This window comes from Salmo salar, chromosome 26 (assembly GCF_965601325.2).
Source record: "Salmo salar chromosome 26, fSalSal1, whole genome shotgun sequence".
In the NCBI taxonomy this organism is placed as follows: domain Eukaryota; kingdom Metazoa; phylum Chordata; class Actinopteri; order Salmoniformes; family Salmonidae; genus Salmo; species Salmo salar.
The window spans coordinates 38,453,505-38,467,365 of NC_138316.1; the positions used below are offsets into that span (position 1 = coordinate 38,453,505).

General features: G+C 41.8%; 2 protein-coding genes across 2 annotated transcripts in view; both read left to right on the forward strand.

The window, feature by feature from the left end:
* Positions 1–4,123, forward strand: part of aldh1a3 (aldehyde dehydrogenase 1 family, member A3) — a 56,868-nt gene extending 52,745 nt beyond the window's left edge. Inside the window, exons 11-13 of the mRNA XM_045708827.2 lie at positions 527–684; positions 1,959–2,033; positions 2,190–4,123. Coding sequence (XP_045564783.2) covers positions 527–684; positions 1,959–2,033; positions 2,190–2,259 — 303 coding nt within the window. The 3' untranslated portion in view covers positions 2,260–4,123. The remainder of the gene's footprint in view (positions 1–526; positions 685–1,958; positions 2,034–2,189) is intronic.
* Positions 4,124–10,374: 6,251 nt separating this feature from the next.
* The window catches only part of lrrk1 (leucine-rich repeat kinase 1), a 174,732-nt gene continuing 171,245 nt past the window's right edge, over positions 10,375–13,861 (forward strand). Inside the window, exons 1-2 of the mRNA XM_082969697.1 lie at positions 10,375–10,619; positions 12,575–12,786. Of these exons, the coding sequence (XP_082825823.1) occupies positions 12,693–12,786 (94 nt within the window). The 5' untranslated portion in view covers positions 10,375–10,619; positions 12,575–12,692. The remainder of the gene's footprint in view (positions 10,620–12,574; positions 12,787–13,861) is intronic.

Genomic DNA, 13,861 nt, shown 5'->3' on the forward strand with positions numbered 1-13,861 from the left:
TGTTACGTCCTCTACATATCTCTATGGATTGTATTCACTAGACACCAAACGGAAGAAAATGGACTGACACAGGGAGGAACCTGAACCTGTCAAATAACAAACGCTTGTTTTTTTATTATTATTAATATGACCCAAGGCTATTCTGATTGGTACTGATTGATCTTACAGACATTTATTTGGACACAACACAACATTGACAGGGTTCAACAGTGAAGTCATTGCATTTTTTTATAAAACATTTTCTTCACATTATTCATCAAATCCAAGTCAATCCAAATTGGGCGTTGAACTGACATCTGTGGCCTGTGAGGCTTTGCTTTATCCTTGTCCTGCTGACCATGGCCTGTTTGAATACATAACAAACATACCTGTCTCTCCTCCTTGAGGTAATCACTGATCCAACAAACTGATAGGTGTAAGCAATTACCAATTACCAGCCATGTCACATCAGGGATTTCTTCAAAGGAGGGCGGTAGGAAAGATGCATTTCAACAGGGCGTGTAATCTTCTCCATGACCCCATCCAGATCTTCGGCCCGGTCCAGTGTATATTCCGCTTCAAGAGCCAGCAGGAGGCCATAGAGAGAGCCAACAGTACGGAGTATGGCTTGGCTTCTGCCGTATTCACACGCAATCTGGACCGGGCTCTCTCTGTGTCTGCCACCCTGGAGACTGGCACCGTCTGGTAGGTTACTGTTAACTCCTGAACAATGGTACCATGGTAGTATCACTACATATGACTACAGCAACAACTATTAGCTACTACTATTCCCATCCTAACCATTCAATACTAGTACTAATATCCAAAATAGTGTAAGGATGAGAACTGGATGCTAGTGATTGATTAGCAATGCCTGACAAGTTCCTATAAATACTGTAGGTTAGTCCCATAGAGATAGATAGAGCACTCATCTCTGTATCTGTCCCATTATAGCGTCTGTGACAGCATGGGCAGCGCCATTGAGGCTATCTTCATTTTAAAGTAGTCCATTTGGTTCTTCCTGATTGGCTGATGACCCAGTTGGACATGACTCCAACGGGGTCACCAGGAGGGATCAGCCAATGAAGTTGGAAGTCCCAACCAGTTGACTACATTAAAATGGTGGAAGCCCTCAATGGCGCTTCCCATGCTAATACAGCCTTTAGGCCACTAGAGTCCTCTATCATTCTCTATGGTTAGTCCTCTTTCCTGCAGAGACTAGTTGAAATAAGGCTCACTACTACTACCACTACTACTACTACTAATAATAATATTAATACTAATAGTAATAATAATATTTCTGCTACCACTACTATTACTAGTGTTACCATTGGCCCAAAGCCAACCACTACTCCTTACTTACTAGTACAAGTACCATTACTACTTTATTATTAATTTACTCCATGTGCTGCTAACTACTACTTTGTACAGTACAACTTCTATTAGCATTTTACCACTGTACTCCCTATTCACTCTGACTCCGTATCCCCTACTTATACCTCTTCATGTGAGAACACAGCTGTAGCTGCACCTTGTGGCCACAAGATAGAGCCAGGTAGATAGGTAGGCATCCCAGACGAAGCTCCTCTGTGTGGCAGTGAAAGGAGGACAAGGAGTGGGAGAGAAGAATGAAGAGATCTGCACTGTAATCTGTACTGTCCTTAAACCAACAGGGTTTCCTGAGTGATCATAGACCTCAGGCTGAACGTTTATGTTACGTTATGGCAGGAGGGTAGGACCATCAGAACATGAGGTTTGGGCTGCATTAGGATTGTACAAATTAAGGTTATGACACTGGATGGGTATGACATGCTATCGCTTCTCTGGTGAATTCTGGGATGGAACTGAAAACAAATACATTACTCTGCTTGTTCTCCTCTCTCTCTCTCTCTCTCTCTCTCTGTCTGTGTCTCTCTCTCGTGCGCTCTTTCTCTTTCTCACTGTCTCTCTCTCTCTGCCTCTCTCTCTCTCTCTCTCAGGGTAAACTGCTATAATGCCCTCCATGCCCAGGCACCATTTGGAGGATACAAAATGTCAGGCAATGGACGAGAGCTGTAAGAGTCACTTCTCTTCAACACTATGTGTTATGAAAGGGTTTACTAGTTTGTTTACCCTAACTTTACACTTTTGCACATTTTTAACACAATGTGAATGATTAGAACAATACAAATTAATTTGTATTTATTAACCTTTGTATTTTGATTCCTCAGGGGTGAATATGCATTGGCAGAGTACTCTGAGGTAAAAGCTGTGACCATCAAACTGACTGAGACGCTGTGAGGGACACAGGAGAGCCCACAAACCACTGCTGGAGCCCAGCCCAGCACTACTCTGTCATCAACTCAGGCTGTGTCCCAACACTCTGAAGCCACTTCCTTTCCTCATCTTCTTATCTCCTTTCCTTTATCACCTTTGGTCATAAAGAGTTTGATTTGTCCGTGTGCTGTGCTCAAATCCTATTCAACGCCTATTTCACCTATCAGTCAAAGTCATAAGGTGAAAAAGCCAAGGAAAGGACGCCATCGAAGGGTGTTGGGACACTGCAGTGGCTTGAAGTGGCTTTCTTTCCTTGGCAAATTAAAGGAGACAAGGAGAGGTGGCCAATCTGGAAGTGAATTGGAACGTAGCCAAACCCTATTAGAGTTTCAGACCCTCCCACAGCTCTATTGTTCCAGGGATGTATTCATAGGAACCAATTGGAAGCAAACGGGATGAAATGGGAGGGACCTACCTGAATTTGTCCAATAGAAATTGCTACGGTTCGCTACACTTTACACTAATGAATACACCCCAGCCCTTTACAATACCACAGCACTTCAGAGCTTCACTAATGCCTGCCAACAGATGTGGTGTACAATTTTGGACCTTCTTTGTTACCAGTCCCATAGTAGAACGTGGGCCGTGTTTTGGCAGAGCACAACATTGTGGAACATTCAGATAAAAATATATTATGTCGAAAAAACATGCCTCTCTGATTTGTAGAATAAGGAATCACCACATCAGCACTAGTCATAGCATTTCTATCTGAAACGTTCCACGTTTGCCTACCCTGAATGCAGCCCGGTTTATGCCTAGGCTAATGTATATCTATGTGGGTCTCATGTACAGAGATGAATATGAGGAATAATTTTATTTTAATTTTTTTAATTTGTTTCTTTTTTTTCTTTTTTTTTATATGAATGTTCCTCTCTCATTTTGAGGAGCATTTTCTCCCTTTTCAAATGTTGGAATGAATTTTGATTCCCTTTCCAAACGAGGTAATATTTACCTCTATTTATTTATTTTGTAACTTTCTAATGCCCAGAAGAAAGACATGTTTTTAATCCACTACAATAACAATATATCGGTCTAGTACTGTACTAGCAAACCTTAACTGGCATTCTAACACTTTTAAACACTTTACACTGTGTTGCATTTAGATCTGTGTACAATATCTTTCAGAGTTGTATGACTTTACTCATCTATAAGGTCTTGACCAGGGTGGCAACATTTTGCTAACTTTACCAAAATTCCCAGGTTTCACAGAAATACTGGTCGGATTCAGGGATTGCTGGAAAACCTGGGATTTTTCTGAAAGTTAACAGAATTTTGCAGCACTAGTCTTGACTCCTGAGTACTGTTATAACATATTGTTGTGCCTTGGGTGACAATACCCCTGATTTTTGTATGCTTTGTGGTTTTATTGAACTAAATGTAGGAGGTTTTGCAAATGGTTTGATGGAATGTATTTCTTTGCAATACATATGGGGCTGGTTTCCTAAACTAAAACAACATTTCAATGGAGATTCTCATTTGAGATTTGTGTTTAATCCAAGCACTAGGCTTTTAATCTGTGTCTGGGAAACCGGAGTCTAATTCAATAAGGTAATTCATGGGGGTTGTGTCCTATTGCCGTTTTTAATGGTATAACAATGCTACTGAAAACTGCCATTATGTTGAAAATACAAGTCATTTGTACTCCAATAATGTCTCAAATGGGAGGTAAACCATTCCTTGTCGTCACAATATGCACCATATGTGAGATGTTACAATGTATAACAAACCACAAGGAAACAAGTAATTCTGTTCATGTTTCATATGCTAGTCTTTCACTTTTTATATGGATATTTAAATACAAATTTTAAATAAAAGAAAATGGAATGTGTTTGTGATTCGTTTGGATCTTCATGTCATACATATAAGATTGTAACACCTCTTGGAGAAAAGCAGTTTCTTGGAATATGGTTACCAGCAACTGCTAGTTAAAAAGGGCAAGTATTTATTTTTTTTAAATGAAGGATTCTGTCTGTCTATCCATTCTTATTTCCTTTTAGAACACAGATCTCAACCTTGTCATTAAGTAATTGAGTGCGGCTATATCAAATGCCATTACAGTCCAAGGCAAAATATACCACATTTATTGACAGTTCAGAATTATCATCAAGCATACCTAAAATACAGAATGAAATATGTACATTTTCCTAGACAAAGTTATCAAAGCGGCAGTTGCAGCGTAGCCTAGTGGTTAGAGCGTTGGACCAGTAACCGAAAGGAAATTAAACACACAGGCTGAGATCAAGGGTCTTCAACCTTTTCTTGACCAGGGACCCCCTCCCAGGTAAACTGGCAACCCAGGGACCCCCATCATACGTTAGTAAAAACATTTATTTCATGTCTTGTCTTATCATGGGCGGCAGGTAGCCTAGTGGTTAGAGTGTTGGACCAGTAACCGAAAGGTTGCAAGATCAAATCCCTGAGCTGACAAGGTAAAAATCTGTTGTTCTGCCCCTGAACAAGGCAGTTAACCCACTGTTCCTAGGCTGTCATTGAAAATAAGAATTTGTTCTTAACTGACTTGTAAAATAAAAAATAGCAGAAATGCTTTAAACTAGTTTGACTGATAACTCTCTCATTCACTCACACACAGGTTTTGCATGACACTATTGGCTGGCTTTAGGACCACTGCACTGTTGGTTAAGGGCTTGTAAGTAAGCATTTTATGGTAAAGTCTACACTTGTTGTATTCGGCGCATGTGACAAATAAAGTTTGATTTGATTTGCTCCGCAGTATGCATGCCCTGACTTCTGCAGAGGCCATATCAGTTTAAATGCTGCACGGCCAATGCAGACATCGGATTGACCACAGTGGCAGGTTCCTTTGCCAGTCAGTCCGTTTGTATCACTTTCAGAAACCAGAGACCGTGCCAGTTTGCTTTGCCAGTCAGCCGTTAAGGCAGTGAGCTGATTCATTTGAATTTGATGTCAGCATTTTGAACTCGGCCTTGTAAGCTTTGTTGTAATCTGATAGCGTTTTTGATGACCATTTGAAACCAAAAGTTATTTTATTGCTAGAAGAATATAGGCTGTGATAGCTGTAGGCCTAATTGATATTTTCATTCATTTACCCAGTAGGCTAGAGCAATTTTGGTTTCATGTATTAATTAGTATGAAAATAAACACAACTGAACAACTTGTTATTTAGAGCATTTCCCAAAAATACATATGTTTTTGGCTTGAAATACAATAACAATTGTTGACTTTTCTTGCTGTAGACCTATTTCATCATCCTGCTCTGCCTGCATCTCTAATCCCTATCTGTAGCCTACCTGTCTCTGGTATAATGCATTTCCACCTTTCTCTCTCTGTCAGTCTTGCTTGTCCATCTCCCTCAATCAAAACGTCATTAAATATTGGTACGTTATTTAGCTATAGTGTAGATGTAGGGCTGTTTCTTTACTAACTACACAGACATTGCCACTACTGCAATAATATCAGACAGAGAGAGACAAGCTGGCCCGGGGGAAATGTGCGAGCCGCCCCTTTTGTAGGGTGCTATGTTGCAATCAATATTCTCGATGCCATCTTGCTTATATAAAATGTTTTAATATTCTCCGAACAGCCTCGTTCGTTGATACAATGTTTAAATATTCTCAGAGCCACCTTGTTGATACAATGTTTAAATATTCTCAGAGCCACCTTGTTGATACAATGTTTAAATATTCTCAGAGCCACCTTGTTGATACAATGTTTAAATATTCTCAGAGCCACCTTGTTGATACAATGTTTAAATATTCTCAGAGCCACCTTGTTGATACAATGTTTAAATATTCTCAGAGCCACCTTGTTGATACAATGTTTAAATATTCTCAGAGCCACCTTGTTGATACAATGTTTAAATATTCTCAGAGCCACCTTGTTGATACAATGTTTAAATATTCTCAGAGCCACCTTGTTGATACAATGCTTCAATATTCTCAGAGCCACCTTGTTGATACAATGCTTCAATATTCTCAGAGCCACCTTGTTGATACAATGTTTAAATATTCTCAGAGCCACCTTGTTGATACAATGTTTAAATATTCTCAGAGCCACCTTGTTGATACAATGTTTAAATATTCTCAGAGCCACCTTGTTGATCAAATCAAATCAAATCAAATTTATTTTTATATAGCCCTTCGTACATCAGCTGATATTCTCAAAGTGCTGTACAGAAACCCAGCCTAAAACCCCAAACAGCAAGCAAAGCATGTGAAAGAAGCACGGTGGCTAGGAAAAACTCCCTAGGAAAAACTCCCTAGAAAGGCCAAAAACCTAGGAAGAAACCTAGAGAGGAACCAGGCTATGAGGGGTGGCCAGTCCTCTTCTGGCTGTGCAGGGTGGATATTATAACAGAACATGGTCAAAATGTTAAAATGTTCATAAATGACCAGCATGGTCAAATAATAATAATCATAGTAGTTGTCGAGGGTGCAACAAGCACGTCCGGTGAACAGGTCAGGGTTCCATAGCCGCAGGCAGAACAGTTGAAACTGGAGCAGCAGCACGGCCAGGTGGACTGGGGACAGCAAGGAGTCATCATACCAGGTAATCCTGAGGCATGGTCCTAGGGCTCAGGTCCTCCGAGAGAAAGACAGAAAGAGAGAAAGAGAGAATTAGAGAGAGCATATTTAAATACACACAGGACACCGGATAAGACAAGAGAAATACTCCAGATGTAACAGACTGACCCTAGCCCCCCGACACATAAACTACTGCAGCATAAATACTGGAGGCTGAGACAGTGTTGATACAATGTTTAAATATTCTCAGAGCCACCTTGTTGATACAATGTTTAAATATTCTCAGAGCCACCTTGTTGATACAATGTTTAAATATTCTCAGAGCCACCTTGTTGATACAATGTTTAAATATTCTCAGAGCCACCTTGTTGATACAATGCTTCAATATTCTCAGAGCCACCTTGTTGATACAATGTTTAAATATTCTCAGAGCCACCTTGTTGATACAATGCTTAAATATTCTCAGAGCCACCTTGTTGATACAATGTTTAAATATTCTCAGAGCCACCTTGTTGATACAATGTTTAAATATTCTCAGAGCCACCTTGTTGATACAATGTTTAAATATTCTCAGAGCCACCTTGTTGATACAATGTTTAAATATTCTCAGAGCCACCTTGTTGATACAATGTTTAAATATTCTCAGAGCCACCTTGTTGATACAATGTTTAAATATTCTCAGAGCCACCTTGTTGATACAATGTTTAAATATTCTCAGAGCCACCTTGTTGATACAATGTTTAAATATTCTCAGAGCCACCTTGTTGATACAATGTTTAAATATTCTCAGAGCCACCTTGTTGATACAATGTTTAAATATTCTCAGAGCCACCTTGTTGATACAATGTTTAAATATTCTCAGAGCCACCTTGTTGATACAATGTTTAAATATTCTCAGAGCCACCTTGTTGATACAATGTTTAAATATTCTCAGAGCCACCTTGTTGATACAATGTTTAAATATTCTCAGAGCCACCTTGTTGATACAATGTTTAAATATTCTCAGAAACACCTTGTTGATACAATGCTTCAATATTCTCAGAATGTTTCCCTTCCCTGGCGAATAATTCAGACAGGAAGCACATGAGACACTGACACTGTCATAGTACCCTGTATGCACAAGGGTGGCTTCATATAGCCTATAGCAGGAGATTGGCAAACTTTTTCATGTGGAGTGCCAATTTTCAATTGATCCTACCATTTCTAAAGATCTGCGTACAAGTTATGATTTTCATAAGCATTGCAGGCTACCTAACTGTGCCCCAAAAAAGTCTAACTGCCCACAAACTAAATAATTACACTGAACAAAAACATGTAAAAAGCTTATTTCTCTCAAATTTGGTGCACAATTTGTTTACATCACTGTTAGTGAGCATTTCTCCTTTACCAAGATAAGCCATCCACCTGACAGGTCTGGTATATCAAGAATCTGATTCAACCGCATGATCATTACACAGCTGCACCTTGTGCTGGGGACAATAAAAGGCCACTCTAAAATGTGCAGTTTTGTCACACAACACAATGCCACAGATGTCTCAAGTTTGGAGGGAGTGTGCAATTCGCATGCTGACTGCAACATTGTCCACCAGAGCTGTTGCCAGATAATTGAATGTTCATTTCTCTACCATAAGCCGCCTTCAACATTGTTTTATAGATTTTTGCAGTACATCCAACTGGCCTCACAACCACAGACCATGTGTATGGCATTGTGTGGGCGAGCAGTTTGCTGATGTCAACGTTGTGAACAGAGTGCCCCATGGTGGCGGTGGGGTTATGGTATGGGCAAGAATAAGATACGGGACCACGAACACAATTACAATTTATCGATGGCAATATGAATGTACAGATATTCTGTTTCCGTGACAAGATTCTGAGGCCCATTGTCGTGCCATTCATCCGCTGCCATCACCTCATGTTTCAGCATGATAACGCATGGCCCCATGTCACAAGGATCTGTACACAATTCCTGGAAGCTGAAAATGTCCCAGTTCTTCCATGGCCTGCATACTCACCAGACATGTCACCCATTGAGCATTTTTGGGATGCTCTGGATCAAAGTGTATGACAGCATGTTCCAGTTCAAGCCAATATCCAGAAACTTTGCTCAGCCATTGAAGAGGAGTGGGACAACATTCCATAGGCCACAATCAACAGCCTATTCGACTCTATGCAAAGGAGATGTGTCATGCTACATGAGGCAAATGGTGGTCACATCAGATACTGATTGGTTTTCTGATCCACTCCCTTACCTTTTTTAAGGTATCTGTGACCAACAGATGCATATCTGTATTCCCAGTCATGTGAAATCCATAAATGAGGGCCAAGTTAATTTCTTTCAATTGACTGATTTCCTTATATGAACTGTAACTCAGTAAAATCTTATAAATTGTTGCATGTTGCTTTTATATTTTTGTTCAGTATGTATTGTTGGCTAATAGACAGAGGCGCTGCCCATTCAGCACCATGTCACGGAGCTCCACTAAGCCTACCTGTACGGAGACGCCGTCCATTCAGCACCATGTCACGGAGACGCCGTCCATTCAGCACCATGTCACGGAGCTCCACTAAGCCTACCTGTACGGAGACGCCGTCCATTCAGCACCATGTCACGGAGACGCCGTCCATTCAGCACCATGTCACGGAGCTCCACTAAGCCTACCTGTACTGAGACGCCGTCCATTCAGCACCATGTCACGGAGCTCCACTAAGCCTACCTGTACTGAGACGCCGTCCATTCAGCACCATGTCACGGAGCTCCACTAAGCCTACCTGTACAGAGACGCTGTCCATTCAGCACCATGTCACGGATCTCCACTAAGCCTACCTGTACGGAGACGCCGTCCATTCAGCACCATGTCACGGAGACGCCGTCCATTCAGCACCATGTCACGGAGCTCCACTAAGCCTACCTGTACAGAGACGCTGTCCATTCAGCACCATGTCACGGATCTCCACTAAGCCTACCTGTACTGAGACGCCGTCCATTCAGCGGTTCTGAATCACGGGCACGGCCTTAACTCACTTTAAAAAGTCATGTGTAGATTTTCCTTTTGTATTTCGTGATTTTCGTCTTTCTTTGGAAGAGTTTTTTTTGTCTTCATGCGTCCTTGTCGATTGTAGGCCTGATGTAGGCTACTATACCATCTATTTCAATGCATCTGTAGGATTTATCTGGCGTAGTTTGTGTTAGTGGTCAGCTGTTTTATGTACTGGTTGCTTTCAACTTGATGTCCGCATTTGAAGTTAGGATTGTTGTGACTTGATAGCGTGTATTATGCATCTATTTTGCATCTATTTCATGTTGACTGTTTGCGCGGTTCCACACGTAATGTAGTCAATTCATGATGAGGTTGAGTAGTGGATGACATTATAGCCTACAGGCAGTTCCGCAGACTTTAAAACAAATAGTACAATGATAATTAATGCCTGGGGTCATTTGCATTAGTTTTAGCTGTTCTCCAAAATAGCATTTTAGAGTTGAAAAATGACGTAGAAATGCAGTAAATGAGCTTCATCCATAGGTTTAGCAGAACTAATGCAACTGGGACAGTAGCATACAGTCACTGTACAGTAGGCTATTCCCATTTCCGGGTTATGAGACAGACAGCGTGGTATGCAGCATCACAGGCTGGAAGTGTTTGGTTTGATGAAATCAGGAAGTTGACGTTTTTCCTTTGCGATCCGTGCTTGTGAGTGTTCCTTGGGCTATTTTGTCTTGAGTTAAACTTTCACTTGTGGATGTATCGAAGTGTAGCCTGTTCAATGCTTTAGAAGCGCAAAATCAGTACCATTCGACAGTGCATGAACACTGCGGACAATGCGGTGAGTAAAAATTCCTTATCAACTACACTCATTAACGAGCAACAAGTGCGCACGTTTCGCAAACAAATGTGTCTACTTGCTGTCATTGGACGCATGTTTGGCACGTTTCAGAGTTTATAAGCCTAATAAAGTAAACTTGTTAAAGAATCAAGACCATGCACACAGTGTGTGGTTTTAAAGATGTGGCATGTGTAAACCAAAGTGAATTAACTGAAGTGTCGTGTTTGTTCAAGGCCGACAGAAATAGTAACGTCTCTGTTTTTATAGTTATGGCTGTAGACTAGTGTTTGTTCAAGGCCGACAGAAATAGTAACGTCTCTGTTTTTATAGTTATGGCTGTAGACTAGTGTGTGTTCAAGGCCGACAGAAATAGTAACGTCTCTGTTTTTATAGTTATGGCTGTAGACTAGTGTGTGTTCAAGGCCGACAGAAATAGTAACGTCTCTGTTTTTATAGTTATGGCTGTAGACTAGTGTTTGTTCAAGGCCGACAGAAATAGTAACGTCTCTGTTTTTATAGTTATGGCTGTAGACTAGTGTGTGTTCAAGGCCGACAGAAATAGTAACGTCTCTGTTTTTATAGTTATGGCTGTAGACTAGTGTGTGTTCAAGGCCGACAGAAATAGTAACGTCTCTGTTTTTATAGTTATGGCTGTAGACTAGTGTTTGTTCAAGGCCGACAGAAATAGTAACGTCTCTGTTTTTATAGTTATGGCTGTAGACTAGTGTGTGTTCAAGGCCGACAGAAATAGTAACGTCTCTGTTTTTATAGTTATGGCTGTAGACTAGTGTGTGTTCAAGGCCGACAGAAATAGTAACGTCTCTGTTTTTATAGTTATGGCTGTAGACTAGTGTGTGTTCAAGGCCGACAGAAATAGTAACGTCTCTGTTTTTATAGTTATGGCTGTAGACTAGTGTGTGTTCAAGGCCGACAGAAATAGTAACGTCTCTGTTTTTACAGAGATTATTTAAAAATACAAATCCACTAAATTAGGCAACTGTGACTGGAACAGGGTGGGTATAATTTGTGGAACTGGGTAGGTATAATTTGTGGAACGGGGTGGGTATAATTTGTGGAATGGGGTGGGTATAATTTGTGGAACTGGGTGGGTATAATTTGTGGAACTGGGTGGGTATAATTTGTGGAACGGGGTAGGTATAATTTGTGGAACGGGGTGGGTATAATTTGTGGAACGGGGTGGGTATAATTTGTGGAACGGGGTGGGTATAATTTGTGGAACGGGGTGGTGTAATTTGTGGAACTGGGTGGGTATAATTTGTGGAACGGGGTGGGTATAATTTGTGGAACGGGGTAGGTATAATTTGTGGAACGGGGTGGGTATAATTTAATTTGTGGAACGGGGCGGGTATAATTTGTGGAACGGGGCGGGTATAATTTGTGGAACGGGGCGGGTATAATTTGTGGAACGGGGCGGGTATAATTTGTGGAACGGGGCGGGTATAATTTGTGGAACGGGGCGGGTATAATTTGTGGAACGGGGCGGGTATAATTTGTGGAACGGGGCGGGTATAATTTGTGGAACGGGGTAGGTATAATTTGTGGAACTGGGCGGGTATAATTTGTGGAACTGGGCGGGTATAATTTAAGAACGTTGTAAACTACAAGGATGTCAACAAACAACCCATTCAAAGTAGCAGGATCAATTCACCTAGCTATGTTTATTGTATATGGTCAGAAACAATAACACAAGAGAAGTCATAAAAGTTGTAGTATAAAGCTTCTCCTACTAGACACAAGTACATTATTCTAATTAAGGCATCTCGACAACTATAGTTGTAAATGTTGGGTGGCAATTTGTGTATCCATTAACTTGTTATGCAATGTGAGTGTGTGACTGCTTTCACTTTCTCAAGATCAAACCCCTGCCTGTCTGCCTGTCTGCCTGTGTTTTTGCAGGGCTCTGACTAATCCCTCTGTCCTCCCTCCTACCACAGCCCATCTCTGACCAGTGTCTTCCACCACACCAGTGACTCAGACTGGGACCAGTCCCACTGACCACCACCTCCCTGTACTGGTGCCAGTTCAGTCCTGCCCTGCTGTGGAGGAGGAGACATGTCCTACTGGTCAGTAGGCCTCTCCAAGGCCACTGGAGACACACAGAGCAACAACATGGAGGAACAAGACAAACAAGATCTTGAACAAGATGGTGAGAGAATTCACTTTTATTGTATTGTACTTATCTCAATTAGTCTTTTCCTTGTTCCTTACATTCTTTCTCCTTGCCTCCTTCTCAAGCGTATTGGAGGAGAATGTCCAAGGTCCCTCCCATCAGACCTTTAGAGAAGGATATGAGTAGAAAGAATGCAAGGAATCACGGAAAGACGGCTTGATAATGAGCCATAGGCTAGTTAAAGTGTTTTCCCTGGTTGTGGTTAGGACTGGAACATTCTTTGTGTGTCTGTGTGTTTCCAGTTCAACCCTCTGCCAAAGTCCTGTGTCACTGTGTCTTGTTGCAGTACCGCTGACAATGCAGCGTTGTTCAATGCATGACCAGTGTGGCTCTCAGGCTACTGGTGAAACATAGATATACTGTATCAGTGTGTGTGTGTGTGTGTGTGTGTGTGTGTGTGTGTGTGTATATACACATTTTACTATACTAGTAAACCAAAAAAAATTCAGAGAAGTGAGGACATTTCGCCGGTCCTCACTTGTAAAAAGGCTATTCGGGGGGTATGGAAAATATGATTTAACATCATTTTTTTACCCCCTTTTCGTGGTATCCAATTGTTAGTAGTTACTGTCTTGTCTCATCGCTGTACGGACTCGGGAGAGGTGAAGGTCAAGAGTCCTCGGAAACACAACCCAACCCAGCCACACTGCTTCTTAACACAACGCACATCCAACCCGGAAGCTAGCCGCACCAATGTGTCGGAGGAAACACCGTACCCCTAGCGACCTGGTCAGCGTGCACGGTGCCCGGCCCGCCACAGGAGTCGCTACCGGCCAAACCCTCCCTAACCCGGACGACGCTGGGCCAATTATGCACTGCCCCATGGGCCTCCCGGTCACGGCCGGCTGCGACAGAGCCTGGGCTCGAACCCAGAATCTCTGGTGGCACAACTAGCACTGCGATGCAGAGCCTTAGACCACTGAGCCACCCGGGAGGCTGGAAAATATGATTTTGAATGGGAATCAATTGTTGGTCCCCAAAGTCCTCACAAGTTTAGTTAGACATTGCTGTGTGTGTGAGACAAGAGTTCAGTTAGTTGGTCTAGGCACCT